General features: G+C 40.5%; 1 protein-coding gene across 2 annotated transcripts in view; it reads left to right on the forward strand.

The window, feature by feature from the left end:
- The window catches only part of CSMD1 (CUB and Sushi multiple domains 1), a 2,059,737-nt gene that overhangs the window by 1,701,854 nt on the left and 335,680 nt on the right, over positions 1 to 22,203 (forward strand). For both annotated transcript variants that reach the window (XM_078069893.1, XM_078069894.1), the window contains exon 23: positions 805 to 961. In XM_078069893.1, coding sequence (XP_077926019.1) covers positions 805 to 961 — 157 coding nt within the window. The remainder of the gene's footprint in view (positions 1 to 804; positions 962 to 22,203) is intronic.

Consider the following 22,203-nt stretch of genomic DNA (forward strand, 5'->3'; position numbering starts at 1 on the left):
AACTGTTTGACATAGTCCCCACTGAGGAAATGTGATTGGCAGTTATCCACGCCCAGTGCAGTCTACCTCGGGGAAACTCAGAGACGCAGCCCCAAGCACCCCCCTCCCTTACCCTTAAGGTCCGCACGAAAGCAAGCCTGTCTACCTGCCTTCCAAATATTTGTTATAAACACTCGCGCTTCACAACCACCTAGGAAGGTAAAGTCAAGTACAAAGTGTTTCAGAGCCAGGCAATGCATGTCTCTGATATTATTACATGGTTGGATTCTTTTATTACAACTAATTCAAGACTCAAGTCACCTCACGCTCCATGGCTGTAAAATGGACCGAGATTGCCCCGTCCTGTCTTGTCTTGTAATACATTCAGATGCGAGAGAGCAGGGAGGGCTGAGATGTCCGATTACTTACACGATAGTTCAGAGGCAACTTCATGCCTAAAATAGTATACGTCCCTTCAGCCTTGGGAAGTGGAGTCTGAGGGAGGGGGACAAAGATAAATAATGGAACGCGGAAATGCAAATAAATGTTTCTTTAATTTTAAGCAAGCACGGGAAGAACGCCCAAAGTGATGACGGTAGTATGAACTGACCACAAATGAACTCTTTTGTCTTTAATGTGGATGGTAAAGAAAAAACTTAAAGAAAAAAGACTGTTTCACAATGTCATGCATTCAGCTTTCACTTCACTGTCTACCTTTTCCAAGTGCTGCACAAAATCACATCTTTGAAGATTTGAATTTCTTGTTAGAATTGCTAACATACAAACAGAAGTAATACGGGGACTCACGCGGTGACTTCTCCTTAGGTGTATGATGGAAAAGACAGTTCATCACGTCCGTTGGGGGCCTTCACCAAGAATGAGCTGATGGGGCTGGTCCTGAACAGCACTTCCAATCACCTGTGGCTTGAGTTCAACACCAATGGGTCTGACACGGACCAGGGTTTCCAGCTCACCTATACTAGTAAGTAGCATATGACACAGCATTGCATTTTGTTTTATTTTCTCGGGATACATCTATTACTTAGCTGATTTTTTTTTTTTTATTTAGCTGATAAATTTTAAATATTGATCTTTTACCCCTCTGGTCTCTCTACTGGGTTTTGGATTGCTCTTTAATTTTTAATTTAGACATGTTGCCAAAAGTGGTAGTTTGAAATTTATTGTCTTAGAAGTATTAATATTTTCGTAAGATAATGGCTATACCTGAAAAGAAAATATCATGACATTTAAGAGCTTCTGGGCTTAAAGAATGCTGATTATGATATAGTGCACATTGACAGAGACTCATATATGTATATATGAAAGATTTAGAATGAATGTTTGATGTCATTAATAGGAATTGTCTTTGAATGCCTAACCTACTATTATATCTATCTATATATAGAATATATTAGAATCTATATATTATAGAATATAAATTGCATATGTGTAATATATATAGTCACAGATACATTTAAATACACACGTATTAGGTCATAATATAAAACAACACTGTGTACTAAGCTCTTTCTTAGCACCACTAATGTCCTAAACACAAATAATCTCAGTATTTGCCAAAGATAGCAGGTGTATGAGCGCTGGAGTCAGGCTTTGATCACAGACCCACAGTTTTAAGCAGTGTTTTATAGTGCCCCCCTTATTAATATACATCAATGTAGAAAAAATATGTTTAGAGATGAATGTGAAGAAGACAAAGAAGGATATAAAATAAAGGAGGGAAAGAGACTGTGCTTTCAAGAAGAGAAATGTGCAATATGACCGCTGTTTTTTCCAACATTTTCAGTTCCAAAAAATAAAGTATATGGTGTGGATAACTAATTAAAATGAAGGAATCCATGAACTAAAATGCTTAAAAATGTAAAAGACAGTCCAATCCTGCACTAATCTGATGTTTAAAAATATTTATAGCACCAAATACCATGACAAAAAACAAAAAAATTTGGATTTTTTTTAGCATGAAAGCATATTAGTGATCATCGAGATTGATTTCTTTATTTGACAGATAAGCAAATGAAAGCCTGGAAATGGTAATAATTATCCCAGACACAGAGCTAATCCAGGTGCCTCAAAGGAAGATTAATTTCCTCAAATCCCCCTTGGTGGGTAAAATTACAGGTGAAGGGCTGTAAGACTTTGGGCAAAAATAGAAGCTGACATCATGAGAAAACCTATTTTTCATGTTCATGAAAATAACCGTTTACAAGATTCAGTACACAGCAAGTATATTAATTATATTGTATGCAAAATAAATTAGTAGCAGTTGGCATTCTAAAATCAATTCATAATTAGAATTTTCCATTACTAGAATTCCACTTTTTAGAATTTCACTCTGAAACATGTTTCAAAGAAGTCTTAAAAAAAAAAAAAAAAAAAACTTTCGCCCTGTTTTCAGATAAGATGTACCCTGTTGTGATCTCTTTTTTCCTTCTGCTTTGGGTTCTCCATCAGTATGTTCATAGTTTTTGTTCTATTACTTAGATGCGTTAATCCCTACTTCCTAGCTATTATACTCATTTTAGAGTCTTAGAGGAATATGAGTACTTGAGAAGGAAACCATGTTGAAAACTCTTTAGGTACCTTTCTGGGTTTTATTATAACTGAGGAGAAGTTCCAGGCACACCTGGCTTGTTCCTGCGATTCTGTTGTTGCCTTAGCTTATCTGAAAAATCGTGCTTCCTATTATGGTTTGTCCCCAAAGAGAAGAAAGTATTGGCCTTTGTGTTTCCCTGTCTCTGTGCACATCTATGTCCTCATCCCTGATATCACCCAAAGTGTGGAGGTAACTAAGCTCAGTGTGACTCTTTCTTGGCTGCTTCATAGAAAACCTGTCATGCTAAGCTTCTGTTTTCATCTCATCTCAACCCCAGTTTCTGCTTCCTATTTGCACTCTAACTATTTCCAACTGGAGAAATTCTTAATTTATGAACACTTGTTCCTATATTCTCGTGGTTGTGCAGAAGATATCCAAAGCAAGTGCATGCCTTCTGGAATTTCAAGCAAGCGGGTTTATCATCAAGGGGGGAGTTCCTTTACTGTTTCCAGAATTCTGACTTCCCCCTTTATTTTCCCAAATAGCAGTTAAGAAAGTCTATAAGTCCTACAAACAGGTGGCTGGGTTGAATAGGCTTTGTGTATGACGTCCACTTTCCCTCATCAGGAAGGGTTGCTTCCGTGTGCTATTCTCAGCTCCCATTCGATGTCACATGGCTGTAGTATCTGGCATAGCTCCAGGACCTTTAGCTGGTGCCCCCCCCCCCCGTTTCTCTGGTTAACTTTGAGAAAGCTGGAATCTGTGGTCTGTGATCTGTTTATGGACACTTCCTAATTATATGGACTTTTTTTTTTTAACATAGCACAAACTTTCTGAGTTTCTGAGAAGACAAAATATTGGCAATTATTGGTATTTAGCTCTTAATACAACCGATTTGACGAGAGTAATTATCTTTTCTGCCTGTTTTCCATCTTTGCCTCCACCTACAAAAACACAGATGCTCCCTGGGTGCGATTTTTGCTTGCAAGATTGTCCTAGAACTGTAACACATTGCCAGATGGGAAAGTATATTTGTAATATAGAATTGATGGTGCTGATGGCTATATAATCAAAATATTATTAACTTTCCATTAAATTCTTGGGTTTAAACACTAAGTAATTAAGTTTGAAAAATCCCAAGCTCCCACGATGGGATGAAATACCTGAATCAAATATTCATCCCTAAAAGATAGCTTGGAAATAATGAATGGTTATAACATGTTTTGAGCAAATTATAAAAGCTTAAGATTATGTAAAGACACTTTCAGCTGACTTCAAAAGACTTTTGCAATTGCCTCTTCCTAGTTAATTGCATTACTTAAGGAAACATTCATATTTAAATGTTTCGATCCATAATTAATCTACACAAACGAGTGGATCAGAAAATGTCAACAGAAAGTAAATATATAGCTTATTAAACATCCTAATGTTTTCGGAGTGGGTAGAAATGATGTTCGTATTTCTTTTAATATTTACAGTATACTCTTGCATACCTTCTGATTTTACCACCTTGGTAATTCTGGGTCCTGGTAAAGAGCTTTTACTTTTCTTCATAAATTAGAAACTGAGTCTCCAAATCTTTGAGTGGTTTGCTGAGGCTTTCACATCTGGAAGAGGAATAGACAGGACCCAAATCCAGGTCTTTTGACTGAAGCCCAGAATTGTTGATAAACCTAATTTTACATATTTTAGATGACCCCTCCTTGTTGAGTAACACATGTATTGCATGATATTTATATATGTAAGGGCACTGGACAGGAGGAAAAGCCAGGCATCTTTGAGACAACTTGGGATAAATACATTATATCCTAGGCAGCTACCGGTTTCTGAGTAGTAGGTTAAGGCAACACGCAACTGAAAAAATTTACCTCCATGACCAAACATTCCTTTTTATTACAGATTTGTTTATTTTCATAATAGATCATAGTCTTCTGATTCTATAATTACATCACATGGAAGCATAACCCATAAGCTCTGAAATCAGGGACCAAGGGTGTTCATATTTTATCATCCTCTGTACCTTACTCAGATGTCTGATCTGTAATACAAAAAGTTTAGATTATATCATTGTTATTCAAACTGTATTCCATGAAGCACTAAGATTCCACAAAGCTGTCTCAGGGCAATAAGAATTTCACCTTATCTAAACTTAAGCATTTTTTTTTTTTTTTCTTTCTCCCGGTGATTGCAAAGCTCTTCAGGTATCAGGAAAAAGTGTATTGACAATAGATTGCTATGTTTTCTAAATATTTCAGCAACTCCTTTTACAGAAAAATAGTTCTGGAAATTTAAAGAAACACTATATTTGAATTCAGAATTCTTTAAAAAATATGTTTAACTGTTTTAGAGTTCCACAAGAATGTTCCCAGAACAGTCCCTCTTCAGAACCACTTTACCACAAGACGTATGGGAGGATTTGGAACTGAAACAGGCTTTTTGGATCGTATACTCTTAGTTATTTAAGTAGAGAGAACAAAACAAACCCTCTGTGGCAATTCAACAAAAATTTTCTCTACCTGGGGGTGTAGTGAAATAATTGTAGTTCAGGACAAATATTTCTGGGCTGTCTTGGTGGATCCATTTTCCAGTTAATCAATGATTATACACGCATTGTCTTTGTATTGAATGTTTGGCACTATATTGGGGCAGAGTAGGCAAAACCGGGGTTCCTGTTCACAATAAAGGGCTTAGGATATTCACACGTGGGACTTGTGAAACACTGGTAAAAAGAAATATGCCTAAATAGTTACGTTCTCAACTCTGGAATGGATCTTAGGTGTTGTTGTAGGAGTAGATTCATGGCCCTAATTCACGTAGACTGTATGTTGGACCCCTAATGTATTGTTATATTTGGCCCTTAATACATTTCATCGTTATATTAACTTGTTCTTTTTCCCCAAATAAAATATGATAATAGGTTTATATTAATGATAATGTGTGATTTTTACATTTTAAGCCACACACACACAAATAGAATTTTCCAGAAAAATGAGAGATCACTGAAGGCTGGAATAACAGTAGAAGTTTCCAGAATGTTCTTTCCTTACTGCTAGATGCCCTTTCTTCTTTCCTCAAGATTAAGTTTAAATGCTATTTCCTATATGAAAGTTATCCTGCTGTCCAGCTTCCCGAAGCAGAATCATCTGCTCTTTCTTTTATGTCTCCAGTCTTATACTTTGTACATCTTTTGCTTTCACACCAGTAAAATGTGAGGTTCTCGAGAAGAGGAAGCTTACCACCATCAACCCTACGGTACCTCCACAGCCACTTAATAAGTGATGACCGCCTGAGTGACCAGGGTTGGCATGGGAGAGGATGTGAGGAGATGAATATGACCTCTGTGCTCATGAGATAATGAGTATGAGAGTCTAAATAGCATGGAGGATGCGTGACAAGGAAAAACTAGAACCACGTTTGGCTGCAGGAATCTGATTATGGAAGTTTTTAAAAACTAGGCAGAGGTATCCGTCAGCTTCAAGGCAGAACCATTAGTAGTATTTGCAGAATGAAAGTGCGTGGGAGTCTGGGATGGACGAAGGGCGAGCTGACAGCAGTGTGCATGCCAGGTCTTGGAGGAATGAGGAGGCTGCAAATGGTGTGGTCCATGCTATCAGCCACCCAGGAGTGGCTTCAGAAAGGGGAAAGACTATGTGCTGACATTTACAATAACACATAAGGGGGGCAAAGCAGAAACATTTAGTGGTTGTTACAAATGGAGCAGTTTGATTGAATATGATATATATCTTAAAAAATAAAAACTAAAAAGAAGGAATGAGTTGGATGGTGCGGGGAGGTTGGTACTCATGGATAGACCTTGAAAACGGAAGCCTTGCAGTGACCACCCAAGATGTATCTGGCAAAGAAACCGAAGTAAGTTGATGCTGTAGTCCAAGCCCATTGGGGAAACCAATGCTGTATTGGAGGCACATTAATTAGGCTTGATTTCACTTGCTCCGATTCCTTGGTTACCAGGCAATATTCTTGTTATTACTGGGGTGTCAGCATGGCTCCCCAATAGAAAGAGAGAGATTTATTTGTGTTGACATACAGATTCTGGTGCATGCGCTGACTCCATTCGTTATTTGAAATCGGGATATTGGCATTCTGGCGTTACAGTGAAATCATATTAGCCTTCCCATGGGATGCTTCTGTTTTGGGTGCAGGGATGGGACCAGCGTCTGGTCCTACAGAGTCTTCCTTCTGAGAAGAGCTGGCTCATGGTCCTGGGCTCCTTACCTTCCTGGCTGTTACAAGCCCCATTTTGTTGCTTCAGACTTTTACAGTAGAGGCAGAGAGTGGGGAACCCCCCCTTCAAAGACCGCTCTAAAATGCTGAAGAGAAAGTAGCGGGAGGGGGAGGGTTTGTGGTGCAGGTGAGGAAGAACAGGTGGTACAAGGGCCATTTCAAAGAGATGGGGACAGTTGGGAAATGAACAACCTGACCCACAGCATAGAGCTGCTAGTCCATGTGGCCCTGTTGTACCAATTATTTTTAAAAACAACAACAACAACAAAAAGCCCTTACTCTGGAAGCTCAGTGCCTTCAGAGCACATCCCACACTCTGAGAGCGACAGAGCACACAGCCTGGAATCCAGGGACGGGTCCAGCCCCTGCATCCCTGCAACTTGCAGAAGACCAGGTTTCTCTGGGAGACAGGGAAGTAGGAACATTCAGGGGCCTTTCCTTCCTCCTGCCCCATGAACAAATCTCTCAAGGCCAGCTAATTTCCACTGTTCACATTCCTAAAATTATTCCCCTGCTCCCACCCTGAACTATCTGTTTAAATAACATGGAGAGAGGGCGCCTGGGTGACTCAGTCAGTTGAGCGTCTCCCTTCGGCTCAGGTCATGATCCCAGAGTCCTGGGATCGAGCCCCATGTTGGGTTCCCTGCTCAGTGGGGAGTCTGCTTCTCCCTCTCCCACTCCCCCTGCTTGTGCTCTCTCTGTGTCAAATAAACATATAAGATCTTTTTAAAAAATAAAAAATAAAAAAATAAGATGGAGAGAAACCTCAAAGTCCCTCCACAACTATCGTCTGAAGCAAAAGGACGCGCCCATAGCCAGCTGCCCATCCATTGGCATCCTCCTTGATGGTAACCCTTTACGCATTCTGTTTGCCGGAGCCACGAATTGGCGGGAACGTTGGGTTAAACAACTGAGTCTAAACAAGCTACAGTGTATTGTGTAGAGAACATCCAGCCCAGAGCCGTGGGCTGATGCAACTGTCACGTTGGATTAACATGCGGATGGAATCAAAATGACACCGACATTAAATACGCTGCTGTAAATGAGAGCGCGGCTCCGGGTGTGAATAGATTCTCAAGGCCAATCATGAAATACTAAGCACCGTCGCCTTCCTGCTTCAAAACAAGTCAGAAATACTGTGAGCATGAAGTCTACACGGACCCCACGAGCAATCAATTACTGAGAACAAACTTGAAGGGGAAGAATACCATATGTCAGAAATGATCCTCTCACATCCCTGAGACCACAGATGATAATGAGAGCTAATTCTCTGTAGGATCGGTAGATAGTCTGCTTAGGTAGATACAGTTTTCTGTGGGTGTCCCTCTTCCATCCGTGTCTACTCACTTATGTCAGGAGCTCCTCTGCTTTTGTGGCTTTTCCCCAGATTTATTGGGATATAATTGACAGATAGCGTTTTGTGAGTTTAGGGTGATGATCTGATACATGAAATACATACGAAGTATCATCACAAGAAGGTTAACACCACCATCACCTCACATGATTCTTTTTGTGTGTGTGGTAAGATCTGCCCTGTTTTGTTTTGTTTTTTCCTCATTTCTAATAGAGATTCTTCTGGTACTTTGACCTCCCTGACTGACCAAGATTCACGTGCACAATGCTCTGTTCATTTCATAACCAATTCCTTCTTTCCTTACGACTGGGTTTTGGAAATTCTATATAAGCTAGATGGCAGTTCTCAAGTGCAAGGTCTAGAATCTAATTTTATAAATAATAAAGACTTCCACAAATTTCCCAGACATTGTTGGTTGTCATGCATGTAAGTGTTGCTGTTTTAAAGTAAAATTAGCCGTATTATTTGAAGAATAGCATTCATCACATCTTCTGTCTTTATGATGTGTAGCATCGTCTAGAAAATCATGCCAAAGTGATGTTTTGTTCAATGAGTAGTTTGTAAAAGTATTTATAATTGTGCTGCAAACAAGGACAAGCACGGAAGGGGGCCACGAAAAGAACCAGCTTGCACATAAACCCACACTAACGCTGGCAGATTTTTATTTTATTTCGATGAAGATTAAAATTGTGACAAAGGCACTGTGGTGTTTTGATATCTCCTCATGTGATCCTAGAGGATGGATGTGCGATTTGTAAACACGGCTTCACAGAGCATGAATTTGTTCTCAAATAGCCATTAATTCAGCAGATAAAACTGCTGGACAAATGTAATTAGCAATATTTGTTTTCCCCACAGTTAACTCATAGGGAATCTTATAAAGGTGTTTCAAAATAATAGGCAGTTATTTTGTGTACGAGTTTTCTATTGCTGTGTAACAATTACCGCAAGTTTGGGGACCTCAAACACCTTATTACTCACAGTTCTCGGGGGTGGGGGGTTGGGGCCTGGCTCAGCGGGGTCCTCACAGGGTCTACGCTGTGGTCAAGTTGACTGGGGCCTCAGTCCCGCCCGAGGCCCCTGTCCCTCCTTCAGGCCCTGTGGCTGTTGGCAGGACTCTGTTCCTTGGGGTGGCAGTGATGTGAAAATGTTAGGGTTCCGAGTGAACAGTCAAGAAAGAATTCTTGAGGTGTCCTCGATGCAAAAAGGGTGGTTTTATTAAAGCAAGAGGATAGGATCCCAGGGGCAGAAAGAGGTGCCCTGGGGTTGTGACAGGTGACGATTATATACTTTCAGGTAAGGGGTTGGGGAGAGCGAAAGTTCCTAAGGAATTTGGAAGCAAGGTTTCTAGGACCTCGAGGAGGCTAGCTATTGTTGGGAAAAGGTCATTTATTACCATCTAATAAAACCCGAGTCATGAGACCCTTCAGATGTATATCGGTGGGCCATATGCTTGGGGGATGATTGCCAACATGCATCTTGGGAGGTTTAGAGACAAAGGAAGTTCCCAAAGGAATTTTTATATGTTAAAGTAGACTTATAGGATCCTGGGGGTTGGGCTAGGATAGCCTCCTGCCCTTAGCAAAATGTCCACATCGAGGCAGCTGAGTTCCTAGAGGAAGGTCACTCTGCCTATTTCAAGGACTTGTCAGTGGGCTGTAAGTTGTAAGGAAATTTAATTTTTTTTCATGTGCCTTTGTTCCCCACATCAGCAGGACTGAGGCTGCTGCTCTTGGGGTCCTGGGGCAGGTCTCATCCCTGCTGCTCTTCTCTCCAGGGCCAACAGGAGAGCCCTCCCTCGTGGGGGCCCAGGCCTTTCAGCTGAGTGAGTCAGGGGCACTCAGGATCATCTCCATTTTGACCGACTCAGGCTCACCTGATTTGGGGCTGTCCATTGGGTTCGAGCATTCTTTTGCCTCTGCCACAGATCCCGGCCACACTCCGGGAAGGGGAGAGCATTCTGTGGGGGGGTCAGTGTCGTGTACTGGTGGGGGTCACGGGGTCCCATTCGAGTCTGTCCCTCACATTTTCCTATTTAGGAATGTTGTTTTTTTAATTCTCTTTCAGATCATTCCATTTTCAAAAATGTGTGTGTGTGTATACACTTGCAGATATAAAGTAAACCTTTCAAAAGAGGAAACATACAATATGATTGTTTACATGTACTTTTAAATTTCCGGGATATGTCTGGGTTAATAGTTATGAATCTATTTTTGCAAACAAGACAATTGCAAAGCCCCTTTCTGTATTGTTGTAGATGTAGCTTTTGTCTTTTAGGCCCCCACATCTCCAAAGCATGCACCTGTCCGTGACTTCGGTCCGTCTTTCATGAGAGTTAAGGTGACCCGTTTAAGGGATTTGGGTCCAGGAGAATTTCCACGAAAGACGAGCAGAAGAATGTGTGGCCCACGGAAGGGGCAAAAGCACAGAGAAAGTAGGGCCTGGAGCTGGGGTCCAAACCACAAAACATACTTGTTTTACAACTTGGTTAAAAGAAAAACCAATTTGAGGGGCGCCTGGGTGGCTCAGTCATTAAGTGTCTGCGTTCGGCTCAGGTCGTGATCCCGGGGTCCTGGGATCGAGCCCCGCATCAGGCTCCCTGCTCAGCGGGAAGCCTGCTTCTCCCTCTCCCACTCCCCCTGCTTGTGTTCCCTCTCTCCCTGTGTCTCTCTCTGTCAAATAAATAAATAAAATCTTTAAAAAAAAAAAGAAAAAAGAAAAACTAATTTGAAAGCTCTAAATGTTTAAATCTGACACAGTCGCTTGTTTGTATTATTCCCAGAAAATGAGCCATACACCTCTGCCTTCGTTGTTTCTGTGTTGGATTCACTTTAGTTTGGGGATCACCACTGAAACAATTCTGCCATGAATTCTTAGGAAGTGCAACGCAGTGGCTCTCGCTGTGGGGGAAAAAAAAAAAGCCTATTTCTAATAGGCTTCAAACTGATATATTTTTTAAAACTGCATATTCAGTGAAAAACTTAATTCCCTACTCAATTTGTTTTGCTATAAAAAGGATAGTATTACAAGGAGAGAAAACTGTAACATCAATGGAGTGACAAGCACAGAACTCTATGCTTATGTGATTGCATTATTGGAAACCTTTCTTATCAATATATCAAGACATATCCATACATGTTTTTATAAGCTTATTTTCCAGTAAGAATTCTGAAGATTGCATTTTTGTTCTGCTTCTACAGAAAAAGCCTAGAGAAACATATTGTATACAATACTTTCTTCAAAATAGAATGGCTTTCAATGGAAATATCACAATGGCGAAAGGGGTCCATGTCATTCAGATACAGTAGAGAGGTAGGCTGCTAGCAAGTCCCCGGAAACAACTCTCTAGTTCTTGTAGAACAAGATGGACATTTTATAAAGGCGAAAGGCATTCATGTCTGCGGGAATGCCATATAAAAAAAAACAGTCCTCGGTCCCCAATCCAAGCACATAATTCTTGTTTGCATCAGAAAATTTTATTTTTACATGTACGCTTTTAGATAAAAATCAAGATAAATGTTTAATTACTGTAAGACATCATCAAGAGAATATTTGAGCCAAATGAGATGGCATTTCTTTTTTTTTTTAATTTTTTATTGTTATGTTAATCCCTATACATTACATCATTAGTTTTAGATATAGTGTTCCATGATTCATTGTTTGCATATAACACCCAGTGCTCCATGCAGAACGTGCCCTCCTCAATACCCATCACCAGGCTAACCCATCCTCCCACCCCCTCCCCTCTAGAACCCTCAGTTTGTTTCTCAGAGTCCATCGTCTCTCATGGTTCTTCTCCCCCTCTGATTTCCCCCCCTTCATTCTTCCCCTCCTGCTACATTCTTCTTCTTCTTTTTTTCTTTCTTATTATTTGTTTCAGAGGTACAGATCTGAGATTCAACAGTCTTGCACAATTCACAGCGCTTACCAGAACGCATACCCTCCCCAGTGTCCATCACCCAGTCACCCCATCCCTCCCACCCCACCCCCCACTCCAGCAACCCTCAGTTTGTTTCCTGAGATTAAGAATTCCTCATATCAGTGAGGTCATATGATACATGTCTTTCTCTGTTTGACTTATTTCACTCAGCATAATACCCTCCAGTTCCATCCACGTCGTTGCAAATGGCAAGATGAGATGGCATTTCTAAGAAAGAGGCTTGCACATGAGTCTTGGTCAAAGCACGGCACTCTGAAACCGAAACACCTCCCACCTTAGGCTGCCTCAAGGTGAGGCTGTCCTGAAACTGGGCATAAGTCTTCATCCATGTCTTGGATGGAGGAAAGGGCAAGGTCTTATTATGACCATTTTAAGAAAGGAAATTGGCTAAGAGTGACGCTTAATTGACTTACTCAATGTCAGACACAAATGAGAGAAAGAAAAGCCAGTAAAATCCCTGTCCCTTGACTTCTTTTTTTTTTTTTTAAGATTTTATTTATTTATTTGACACAGAGAGAGAGAGAGCCCGTGGGAGGACAATCAGGGGGAGCGGGAGAGGGAGAAGCATGTTCCCTGCTGAGCAGGGGATCCCAGGACGCCAGGATCATGACCTGAGCTGAAGGCAGAGGCTTAACCAGCTGAGCCACCCAGGCGCCCTGTCCCTTGACTTCTAATTGCATGTTTATCATCCTGCTGCCTTACTAACATGTATAGTGTCACAAAGACTAAAATATAAACATTTACTGCATTTTTAAAAATTCCAGTGAAACCATGACATGCTTCACTTCTGTGGCAACGTGAGAATTGCCTGATCAGGAGAGGAGGTCACCCTGTTGACTCACATTACGGTCCCCCAGATCCTATAGAAGTTACCATGTGCACGTTGGTCCACACTAGTTTCTACATAACTTTACATGATTTTCCCAGCGGTTCAGTTTGGTGAATTACTTATTTTTTGTTTTATAATTAATTATTCCTTATATTTTGTGACAATTTGCTAGTTGACACACATTGCTATTTATTTTCATCTTTTGGAATAGATGCATATATTGCTGGCCATCAGTACCTTGAGAAAGACAAAGGAACCTCGAGAAGGGTGACATAAATAATTTAATTATAAGGATTAAACTAAAAGCATATGACTTGAGAGGGCAATAAATGGAGGCTGATAGGTGATATCACCAAATGCTATAAAATCTCACATTTTATGGGAAGAGTGATGACAGATTTTTTTTTTTCCATTCTTCTTTAGGGGAAATAAAAAGTAATAATTATTGTATTAGTCAAAGACATAGATACATTGTTTTCACAAAAGGTCATTCATGGCAAGATAAGAATCCCAGAGACTTATATGTCTTGTCAGAAAGGCAATGCTGGGTAATGAATCACAGGTCAGTTTATCTCTGATTTTGATTTTTCTTGCATGTATTATGGCATTTGTAATAACGCTATAAAAAGAAAAAGGCCATGAAACCTATTCAGATTCAAAATTTTTATTTTTCTCCACGGTATGAATTTTGACATAAGGACATTCGAAGGCTCTTTGGATCTCTACAAGATCATCAAATGCGTCTTTTTTTTTTTTATTCTTTTCACTAAGTAAACATTTCAGAAAACAGTGATATGAAGATAATCCCATCTGTTAAATTCCAACACGAAGCTATTAGATGAGGATGTGAAAAAAACTTGAAATTTCAGCTCAGAATTGACAAAGACTCTGGAGTGATCCACCGAACACCACTCAGTCGCAAATGCAAGTATGGGCATACAAGGTCCAGTGTTTTAACTTAATAGTGAAATTTGAGCTGAAGGAATACAGCTGCCTGGGTCTCTGGGGAGTGGGAGTGAGTCTCTTTGCTGTGGCACCTGTCAGCAGGTGATCTGTCATTTTGCAGCACATACTTTTCTTCTGTAAATAAGTCATTGTTTTTGGACACTCGTAGTTCTGAAATCCTATGACACTGAATACAATCAAAAGATATATTTAAAAGGGATATAAAATTTTTCTTGTGATTATTTCAACAATGTTCACCTTTTAACTCCCTAAAACAGTGGGGTAAGTGAGGGCTTGTATGTGGGGTATGAGAAAAAGAGGAGCTAAAGGTGACCCCAATGTTGGTGGGCTCTGGAACTGTTATTTATTGACTTGGGAAAACGGGGATGGTAGATTTGTAGCGGAAGCGAAGTAGATGTAATTTTTGGATAATGGGGTTTTGACATCCTTCGGTGCTTGGTATGAATCTTGCTTCGATATGGAGCATAGATCAAAGAATGTGAATGAAGTTAGAATTTGCCCACTGGATGTGGTGTCATGGTAATGTCAATAAGAACAAGGTGATGGAGGTAAAGGTGTAAACAACAGATTTTTTAAAATCTCCTCATTTATAGGACTCTGATGAGTTGGATTATAAATGAGGTGAAAGGAATGGAAGTGGCTGAAGGCTGAGTTCTGGCTGGCGAGGCAGGTATCAATACTGTTAAGCTCTATAATAAAAACAGGGGACTTATTTGGGGACCTCAGGGTTTCTTAAGACAAGGTTTTATCATGACGTTAATCAGAAACCTATTTCCTTTACCAAATAGCAAATAGATTGAACAGGAAGATTGTCTCCATGGTAGAGGGTGGGTTTGGGGGTTAGGTGTTGGTAGGATTGGTCTGCAGCTGATGGATTACCTGGCCCCGTGGTCTGTCAGGCTCCAGTCATGAGGGCTAACTGTAAGGCAGCCACGCCTGGAGGCAGGTGTCCAGAGGATTCGCTACAGCTTTGGTGAATTTATTGGAATCTGACACATTATCCGTCTTGGCCAGTGGGACATTAGTTGAAGAGCCAAATTAATAATTCCAGTGGTAGCATATATGCACATGGAATGGCTATCTCTCCTGGAAACTTCTAGAGGTAGTTAATGCATGTCAGTACGAAATCAGATCTGTAAGAAATGGGACTTTTGGGAGAGGTACTTATCTGTCCTCCTGCACAATAATTGAAATAAATGCTAAGAAATTGCTCTTTCATGTATATTATTTCTTTATTAATTTGAATGTTTAATCATTTAATTGATTTTTTTAAATGTAAAAGACAAATTCCCAGACCTAAAGGAATAGATTGGTTCTAATAAAAAATACAAATGAACAAATCATTCATCAGGAAATGTAGGAAAATTTTCTGCTTCTACTCAGAATCTGTTATGCAGTTTTCAGGCTATTAAAGATGCTTGAAATTTCGGTTGTCATCATCAAACTAAATTCACTGTGACCAAAATAACACCATTTTATGTCCTTAATGCTAAAGATTTCTGTATTGAATTTCATATAGTAATAATTTCATGGAAAATAATCTATGAAATATCCATTTCATTGTATAGATATGTCATTACACATGTCCACAACAGTATGTAATGAGAGCTGATGGGATTCCCTCTTTGGAAAAATCAATTTATGGAGGAATATGAAATTGTGTAACTTCCATTCAAAGTTGGTTAAATAATATTGTTGTAACCATTCTGAATCTTCATTAGCTCGATATTTCTTTTTTTTTTTTTAAAGATTTTATTTATTCATTTGAGACACAGAGATACAGAGAGAGAGAGAGAAAGCATGAGCAGGGAGAGAGGCAGAGGCAGAGGGAGAAGCAGACTCCCCGCCAAGCCAGGAGCCCGATGCAGGGGCTCGATCCCAGGACCCCGGGATCATGACCTGAGCCGAAGGCAGACGTTTAACCATCTGAGCCACCCAGGTGCCCCATAGCTGGATATTTCTGACTAAATATTATTTTTAAATCTTCCCAAATTTTGTAAAGATTAGAATGTATGAAAATTTAAAGACATGCATTTATTTTCATGACTTCAATAACACTTGAAAATCTTTAGAAGCTTATTCATTTATTTGAATTAAAAGTACTTACTAACAAGTTGGCATTCATATAAGCACCAATGAAATACAGTAGCATGAATACATTTTGGTGTTTCTATTTTAACTGCCCAACCTCCTCAGATGGTAAAATAAACAGTATTCACTAGCCTAACCCTGTCTTCAAAGAGGTGAGTTTTTAGATGGAGTAATAAACCCTACGCATGGGAACACATCAAAGAATTAAAAACACGCAGCATACCAGCTGTCACTTTTCTTGGGGTGGGACTCCTAAGAAATTCAGGAAGGACAGAGGATGCAGGAGAAATAGTTAGGGAAGCCTCAGCAGGAATGGGCTGAACTTGGTCGTAAAGGACAGGTATGATTTGGAGGACACGAGTGATGCCGAGGCCCACCTGGGCAGTTAGCCTGGATACAGGAGGCAAGAGCAAGTAACAGGACTGTGACAAGACTGTGAGGATGAGTTTCATCTGGGTCTCAAGGAGGATCCAGCCAGGAAATACCCTGGTAGGCCCTGGCAGCGTCCTTGGTGTGAGGGAGAGAGGGAGGGAGGGAGGCGTGGACCAACATGAAAAGTCAGAAAGGAAGAGTGGATGCGTGTGAGAGAGCAGGCTGGGGAGGTTTCGTAGGGCTTTGGTGCATGGTTTCGTGGGAGCAACAGAAAGAAGGGAGTCAGATTATCTCAAGGTGTTGGGGCTGTGGGTGTCTTTGAGATGAGCCGGGTGATATGGAAGTCGTGCCCACTCAGGGAGAGAGTGAATCCATGGGCTTTGTTTTGCTCACAGAATTGTTGGGCTACCTATCTCACTTTGTTTTGCATTTGGGTTTTGCAACTGAATTCTGGGCGAAGTTTATCATACTTCACACCCCGTGTGTAGCAGTTCCCAGTGAGCAAGCGTTGTCTCTCAGCATGGCAGGGTGAGATCACACACTGGTTCTTAAGTCAGGTGCTTCCCACTACTGATGTCTCCAAAGCAAGCTGGGTGAGGGCGGGCTGGCGCGTACAAGTCACAGTTCGGCTGATGGATGGCAGTCACTCATGCGGAAATTCTTTGCAAGACTGAGAGGTGGAACATGAGGAACGGTGCTCTTCCATCCTGAAGCTTGGAGAAGCCAGCAGTGGTCGGGTTCTGGCTGTCTCTTCTGGGGATGGATGGCCTCGTGACATTGCTTGAGGTGGTGCGTTCTGGCTTATGGTTTGACAATTACTTTGTATTTATGTGCTGTGGAATAATACAAGTTACAACATATGAATAATAACAACAGCAGTAAATCCGAGGATTGCTGGTAATCCCTTATAATTATACAGAGTTTACTTAGGAAGAGCTCAGTGTGTTTTCATAAATCTTTTACTTTTTCTTATAAAGATCTCTATACGGGAGCAGGAAGAAAGAAGCATTACTGCTCATAGTTAACACTTGGAAACAGAAGGGGGACAAATGAAGGAAAGGGAATTTGGGACTGGATTGAGTCTGGACGTCATTTCAAAGTGTTGTGTTGTCCCTCGTGTCCTGTCTCCAGCGAATCCCTGTGCCCCCGGGCCCCTGGCCCCCTGATCAGGGCGTTCCCAGCCTCTCTTCCAATGGGGACACTTCCATTTGCCAATCACTCTACTTCTTCCACTCAGGGTCTTTAGACGTTGTCCATGGGTGCCTTTGCTCTCCTCACACACTGTTTTTCTCTTTGGCAAGAATTAAATACACCGACTAAGGAAAGCCAAGAGCAGTGTTCATGGAACCAAGACTCGCGTCACTGGTTGCCTCCAGGATAATCCCTTGAGGATTAGTGTGAAGTTTGTTTGGTTGTGTGTAAATTTGACATGTTTCTTGATCCAATGTGAAAACCTTTCTGGGGAAAGGGAAAAGGTTACAGTTATTTTATGAGCAAAGAACGATGAAATCCCCCAATGAACTTCCCAAAATGATTTTTGTTCATTATTTATCACATTTTTTTGGCCAAATCCAGTGAATCTTCCGTGGCCAGTGAGAAGAGACAGTACTATCTCCTATCTAGTTTGTGAGGATGTGTCTTGGATAGTCCCCGCATCCCCATTCCCAGCAAGGACGGCTGAAGGAGTCCAGGATGGGCACAGCCACCATTGGGAAAAGTTCCTCTCAGGACCAAGTAGGGCGTGGGAAGGGGCTACGCCAACAGGAACTCACTCTGTATTGAGAATCATCACCTCAATCCTGTGTGTGTTAAGCTGCTAGGCTTGTGCGCTCCTGACAGGAACCTGACTTTCTTCAGGGTACCTCCTTTGGTTTCAGCTGTGACAAAACTCCTCCGTCTGTCTTACTTAGGATCCTATAATTAACCATTTTGTAAGATTATTTTCAGGATGAAAAGAGATAGCATAGACGGATCTGCCTAATGCACTGCATGGCCCAGTGTGTGTTCTACAAGTACTAATCATGGGGCCTGCTTCATGTTCACCATCGCCTTTATGGAAAGATAGTCTCCTTATCTGGTTCCTGAGTGAAAAGAAGACCCTGAGATCCATGGCTGAAAACAATTAATTAGCCACAGCTTGTAGTTCTCTACTAAAGTAAAATTAAATAATTAAATGTGCTGTCAATTAAATGTCAATTCCCATAGAAAAACAAATATATGCAAATGTAAACATTGAGTTTAAGACAATGGGAATTAAGATGATGTGCTGAAAAATCTATACTACTAAAAAATGGTTGTTTTCCAAATAACTTAGTGATGTGTTCCTAATGTCCCTTTTCCCATTTTTCCACCATTTTCATTTCATGGATCAAGATTTTCATAAGTAATATAGCAAAAGAATATGAAAATTTTCTACCATAAATAATAATTATATAGTTCAATTTTGTAGGAATGTTCAAGTTTCTTAAAGAAAATGTTGCTAAAAGTATATCTTGGTCTTTAAAAATGTGTAATTATGTAACAGTATGATCAAAATATTTTAATTGTAGTATTTGTGATAAATACATTAGTAGATGTCTTTGACTTGCCACTTTGTCTAGATACTGGCTCTATATTGATAATCATTTTCACAAACTAGCAAAATCTGTGTTCAATCTGGCTTTGATTTCTTCCTTGTTTTGATATCAAAGTAGTTAAGTATAAACTGTTAGAGTTTTCGTTCTTCTGAACTTCATATATGGACATGAAGATTCTTCAGGATTTCAAACTCCTATAGCTAAATTTTAAAGAAATCAACAATAGTTAATCCGATTCTTGGAATAGTCAAGGTATTTTAAGCAATTAGTGAGTGTCAGAGTTTAAAATAAAAACATGCTGAGTTTTATTTATTTTTTTGGACTTCCCCCCCACCCCAGAAAAGTCTTTTCTAGAGAGGAAGTTACTTCTTAAACTATTCTGCATGTAAAAAATATAAAACCTACCACTCTCTCTGGAAATAGATTCTGAAAAGAATCAAATTACATTTTATGTAGTTAATGTGGTATATTGTTGGCTGAAGTCATTTCATTGTATTTCTGGATATCGCTTTGTATCAATGTGTATATGTACTTGTGTACGTTTGTTTTTATTTGTAAACCTGGCGGAAGCATCCACCATCAAGCATGGCGTGTTCCTTGCAGTCACCTGTGCACCCCTTGGAAAGTACAGGTGGCTCATTTAGAAGCAGCCATATTTCATACTGTGTGGCTGCCTATAAATGGGTTGCCCTGTACTAACATCCTGTTTTCACAGAAATCCTGACGAAGGACATAAGACTCGAGCTGGGTGAACTCTTCCAGTCGCCACCTAGATCGTGCGTCCATTCTGTTCTTAAGCGCTTGTTGATGTAATAGTAATACTTCCAATTAAACTCAGAGCCCTGAAGGGCAAGGCTATGCTTGTATACTGAAACAGGGTATGACGTCATGTGAAACGTACTTTATATTAAGTGTGTAATAAGTGTGTATTGGATTAATGAATGGATGTCCCATTAAGATGTAAGATGTTAGCTGTTGTATATTATTTGTCTTCTTGTAGAGATTGTGCGCTCCTGGTGAGCCAGGACAGAGATCAATTAATTTTATATATTCAGCACCTAGCAAAGAATCTGAACTACAATGGGCACTTTACAAATACACGTTAACTAAGTGATTTCATGAATTAATTAATGTTGTAGGTTAGAGAATAAGATTTTCCAGATATGTGTCCTCAATAAGATTATCTAAATTACCTTTGTTTTTCACTTTAATGCCCATTAATGTTGGGCCAAAAAGGAAAACATTATATTAGGAAATTATACTCTTGATATATTTTATCAATAAAGTGAAATATTACTAGACTTAGCCACCATATGTAAATTACTAGCCTTATCATCAGGAGGAAATCATAATAAAAATTACATTTTATGAAAATAATATTCATAGCTTACATTTGCAATTAAAGTCATCATTTTTAACATCAACATTTTTGTTTAACACAAATATAGAAAAGACGTGGACAATCTGAACAGAGCGTGGTAATGCCAAGCAAGTATTCATATTAACCACATAACTGTGGGCTTAATTCTATATGATAGAAGGAGCCATACTTATAAAAATGGATATAAGTTCCTATTTATCCTAAAAAAGTACCCGTGCTCCTCTATTTATCTCCAATATAAAAAGAAGTGGATACAACAAAACAGAGAAATAATTGGGAAAAGTAGAAAAGCAACAGATAGCAGGGATGGCAGTACGGAGAACACAAATGTGCAGTTGTAGAATTGTGTCCATGGCCGTCCACGGCCGTCCACGGTTTCCATATTTCTATTGCTCAGGTGCTCATGACAGTCTGTCACTGTTTGTCGTTGTGTCTGATTCCTCTGACAGTAAGCTCCATAAGGCCTGACGTTGTCTTGTGCCCCCCAAAGTGTTCAGATCATGTTTAATTATTTGTACAAGTTGTTGATGAAGGAGTTTCTTCTTTGCCTGGATCATGCGCTGGCTCATCGTGAGATGACACTAATATTGGGGCTTGTGACGTTTCTCCTCTCCCTCACGCCCTCGTGCGAGCTCAGTGCCTTCTCCTGTGTTCGCCCCACCCCATCACAGCCATCCTTCCACTGCCTCCACTCATCTCTCAGGCCCCACTTGCAGGATGACATGTTTGTGTGCCACACACACACACACACACACACACACACACACACACACACGATTTTACCTCATGCATTAGCCCGTATCCCACCGCTGAAGCCCACCCTCAGCACTGCATAAACATTGCTTAATTTTTCCTGTTATTTTTTCCCCTCACTCCAATCCGTACTCCATAGTGGCACTGATTATCTCTCCGAAATGCTACAAATATCTGTGTCACTTCCTTGTGCAGACACCTGTTTTCCTACCCCCACCCCACTGCATACTGGCTCACTCTGCCCTCCGTGGGGCTGCCAGATAGCCCTCTCCTGATGCTTTCTATGAAGCAGCAGTAAGACACACATGCTACTGGAAATTGTTCTGCATCCCAGGATGTGCCGTATTCTTCCAAACCCACACATAATTGTGAAGACGTTATTTGGAGACTTCTCCTCTGGTTCCAGAACCACCAATGCCTACCATCCTTCTAGATGAGCTCAATTTATATCTCTTCTGCAAAGCTGTGCCCAGCCTTCCTATTTCCTTCTGTGTCTTTCTCAACCTTCCCATGAAACTTTGCCATAGCAAGTATCATATTGTTTTTAAAATACTTACTTTCTGGGGCTCCTGGGTGGCTCAGTCGGTGAAGCGTCTGCCTTTGGCTCAGGTCATGATCTCAGGGCCCTGGAATCGAGTCCCACGTTGGGCTCCCTGCTCCGCGGGGAGCCTGCTTCTCCCTCTCCTCCTGCTCCCCCTGCTTGTGCTCTCTCTCTCTCTCTCTGTCAAATATATAAAAAAAAATCTTAAATACTAATTTTCTTACCTGTGTAAGTAAGTAGACCATTGAAAAGAGGTCCCTGTTCCCTGCAATTCTACTCATAGTGACTAACAAATTCCCTACCTCATAAGTTACAGATCTGTTTTAAAAATTTAGAAAATGTGCTGATCATAAGTCTTTACCACAGTGTATGAGTTAGAACACTGTTCCCAGTTGGATGCATTTAAAAACTGATTCAGAGTAAAATTCCCTCGGTCCATCCATCTCCACGCCCTGATGTAGATGCTGACCTTGATCCTGCTCCAAGTTCCCCAACCCTCGGTTTTAAATATCCTCAACAGAGATAAATGCTGTGCAGTGTTAAACCTCAGTGACAGGAGGTGAACAATGCACACTTTTTCATGAAGCCTTCCCAGAATGGATAAAAACCTTGAACCACTACATAG

The sequence above is a fragment of the Halichoerus grypus genome, chromosome 3 (genome assembly GCF_964656455.1).
Source record: "Halichoerus grypus chromosome 3, mHalGry1.hap1.1, whole genome shotgun sequence".
Classification (NCBI taxonomy): domain Eukaryota; kingdom Metazoa; phylum Chordata; class Mammalia; order Carnivora; family Phocidae; genus Halichoerus; species Halichoerus grypus.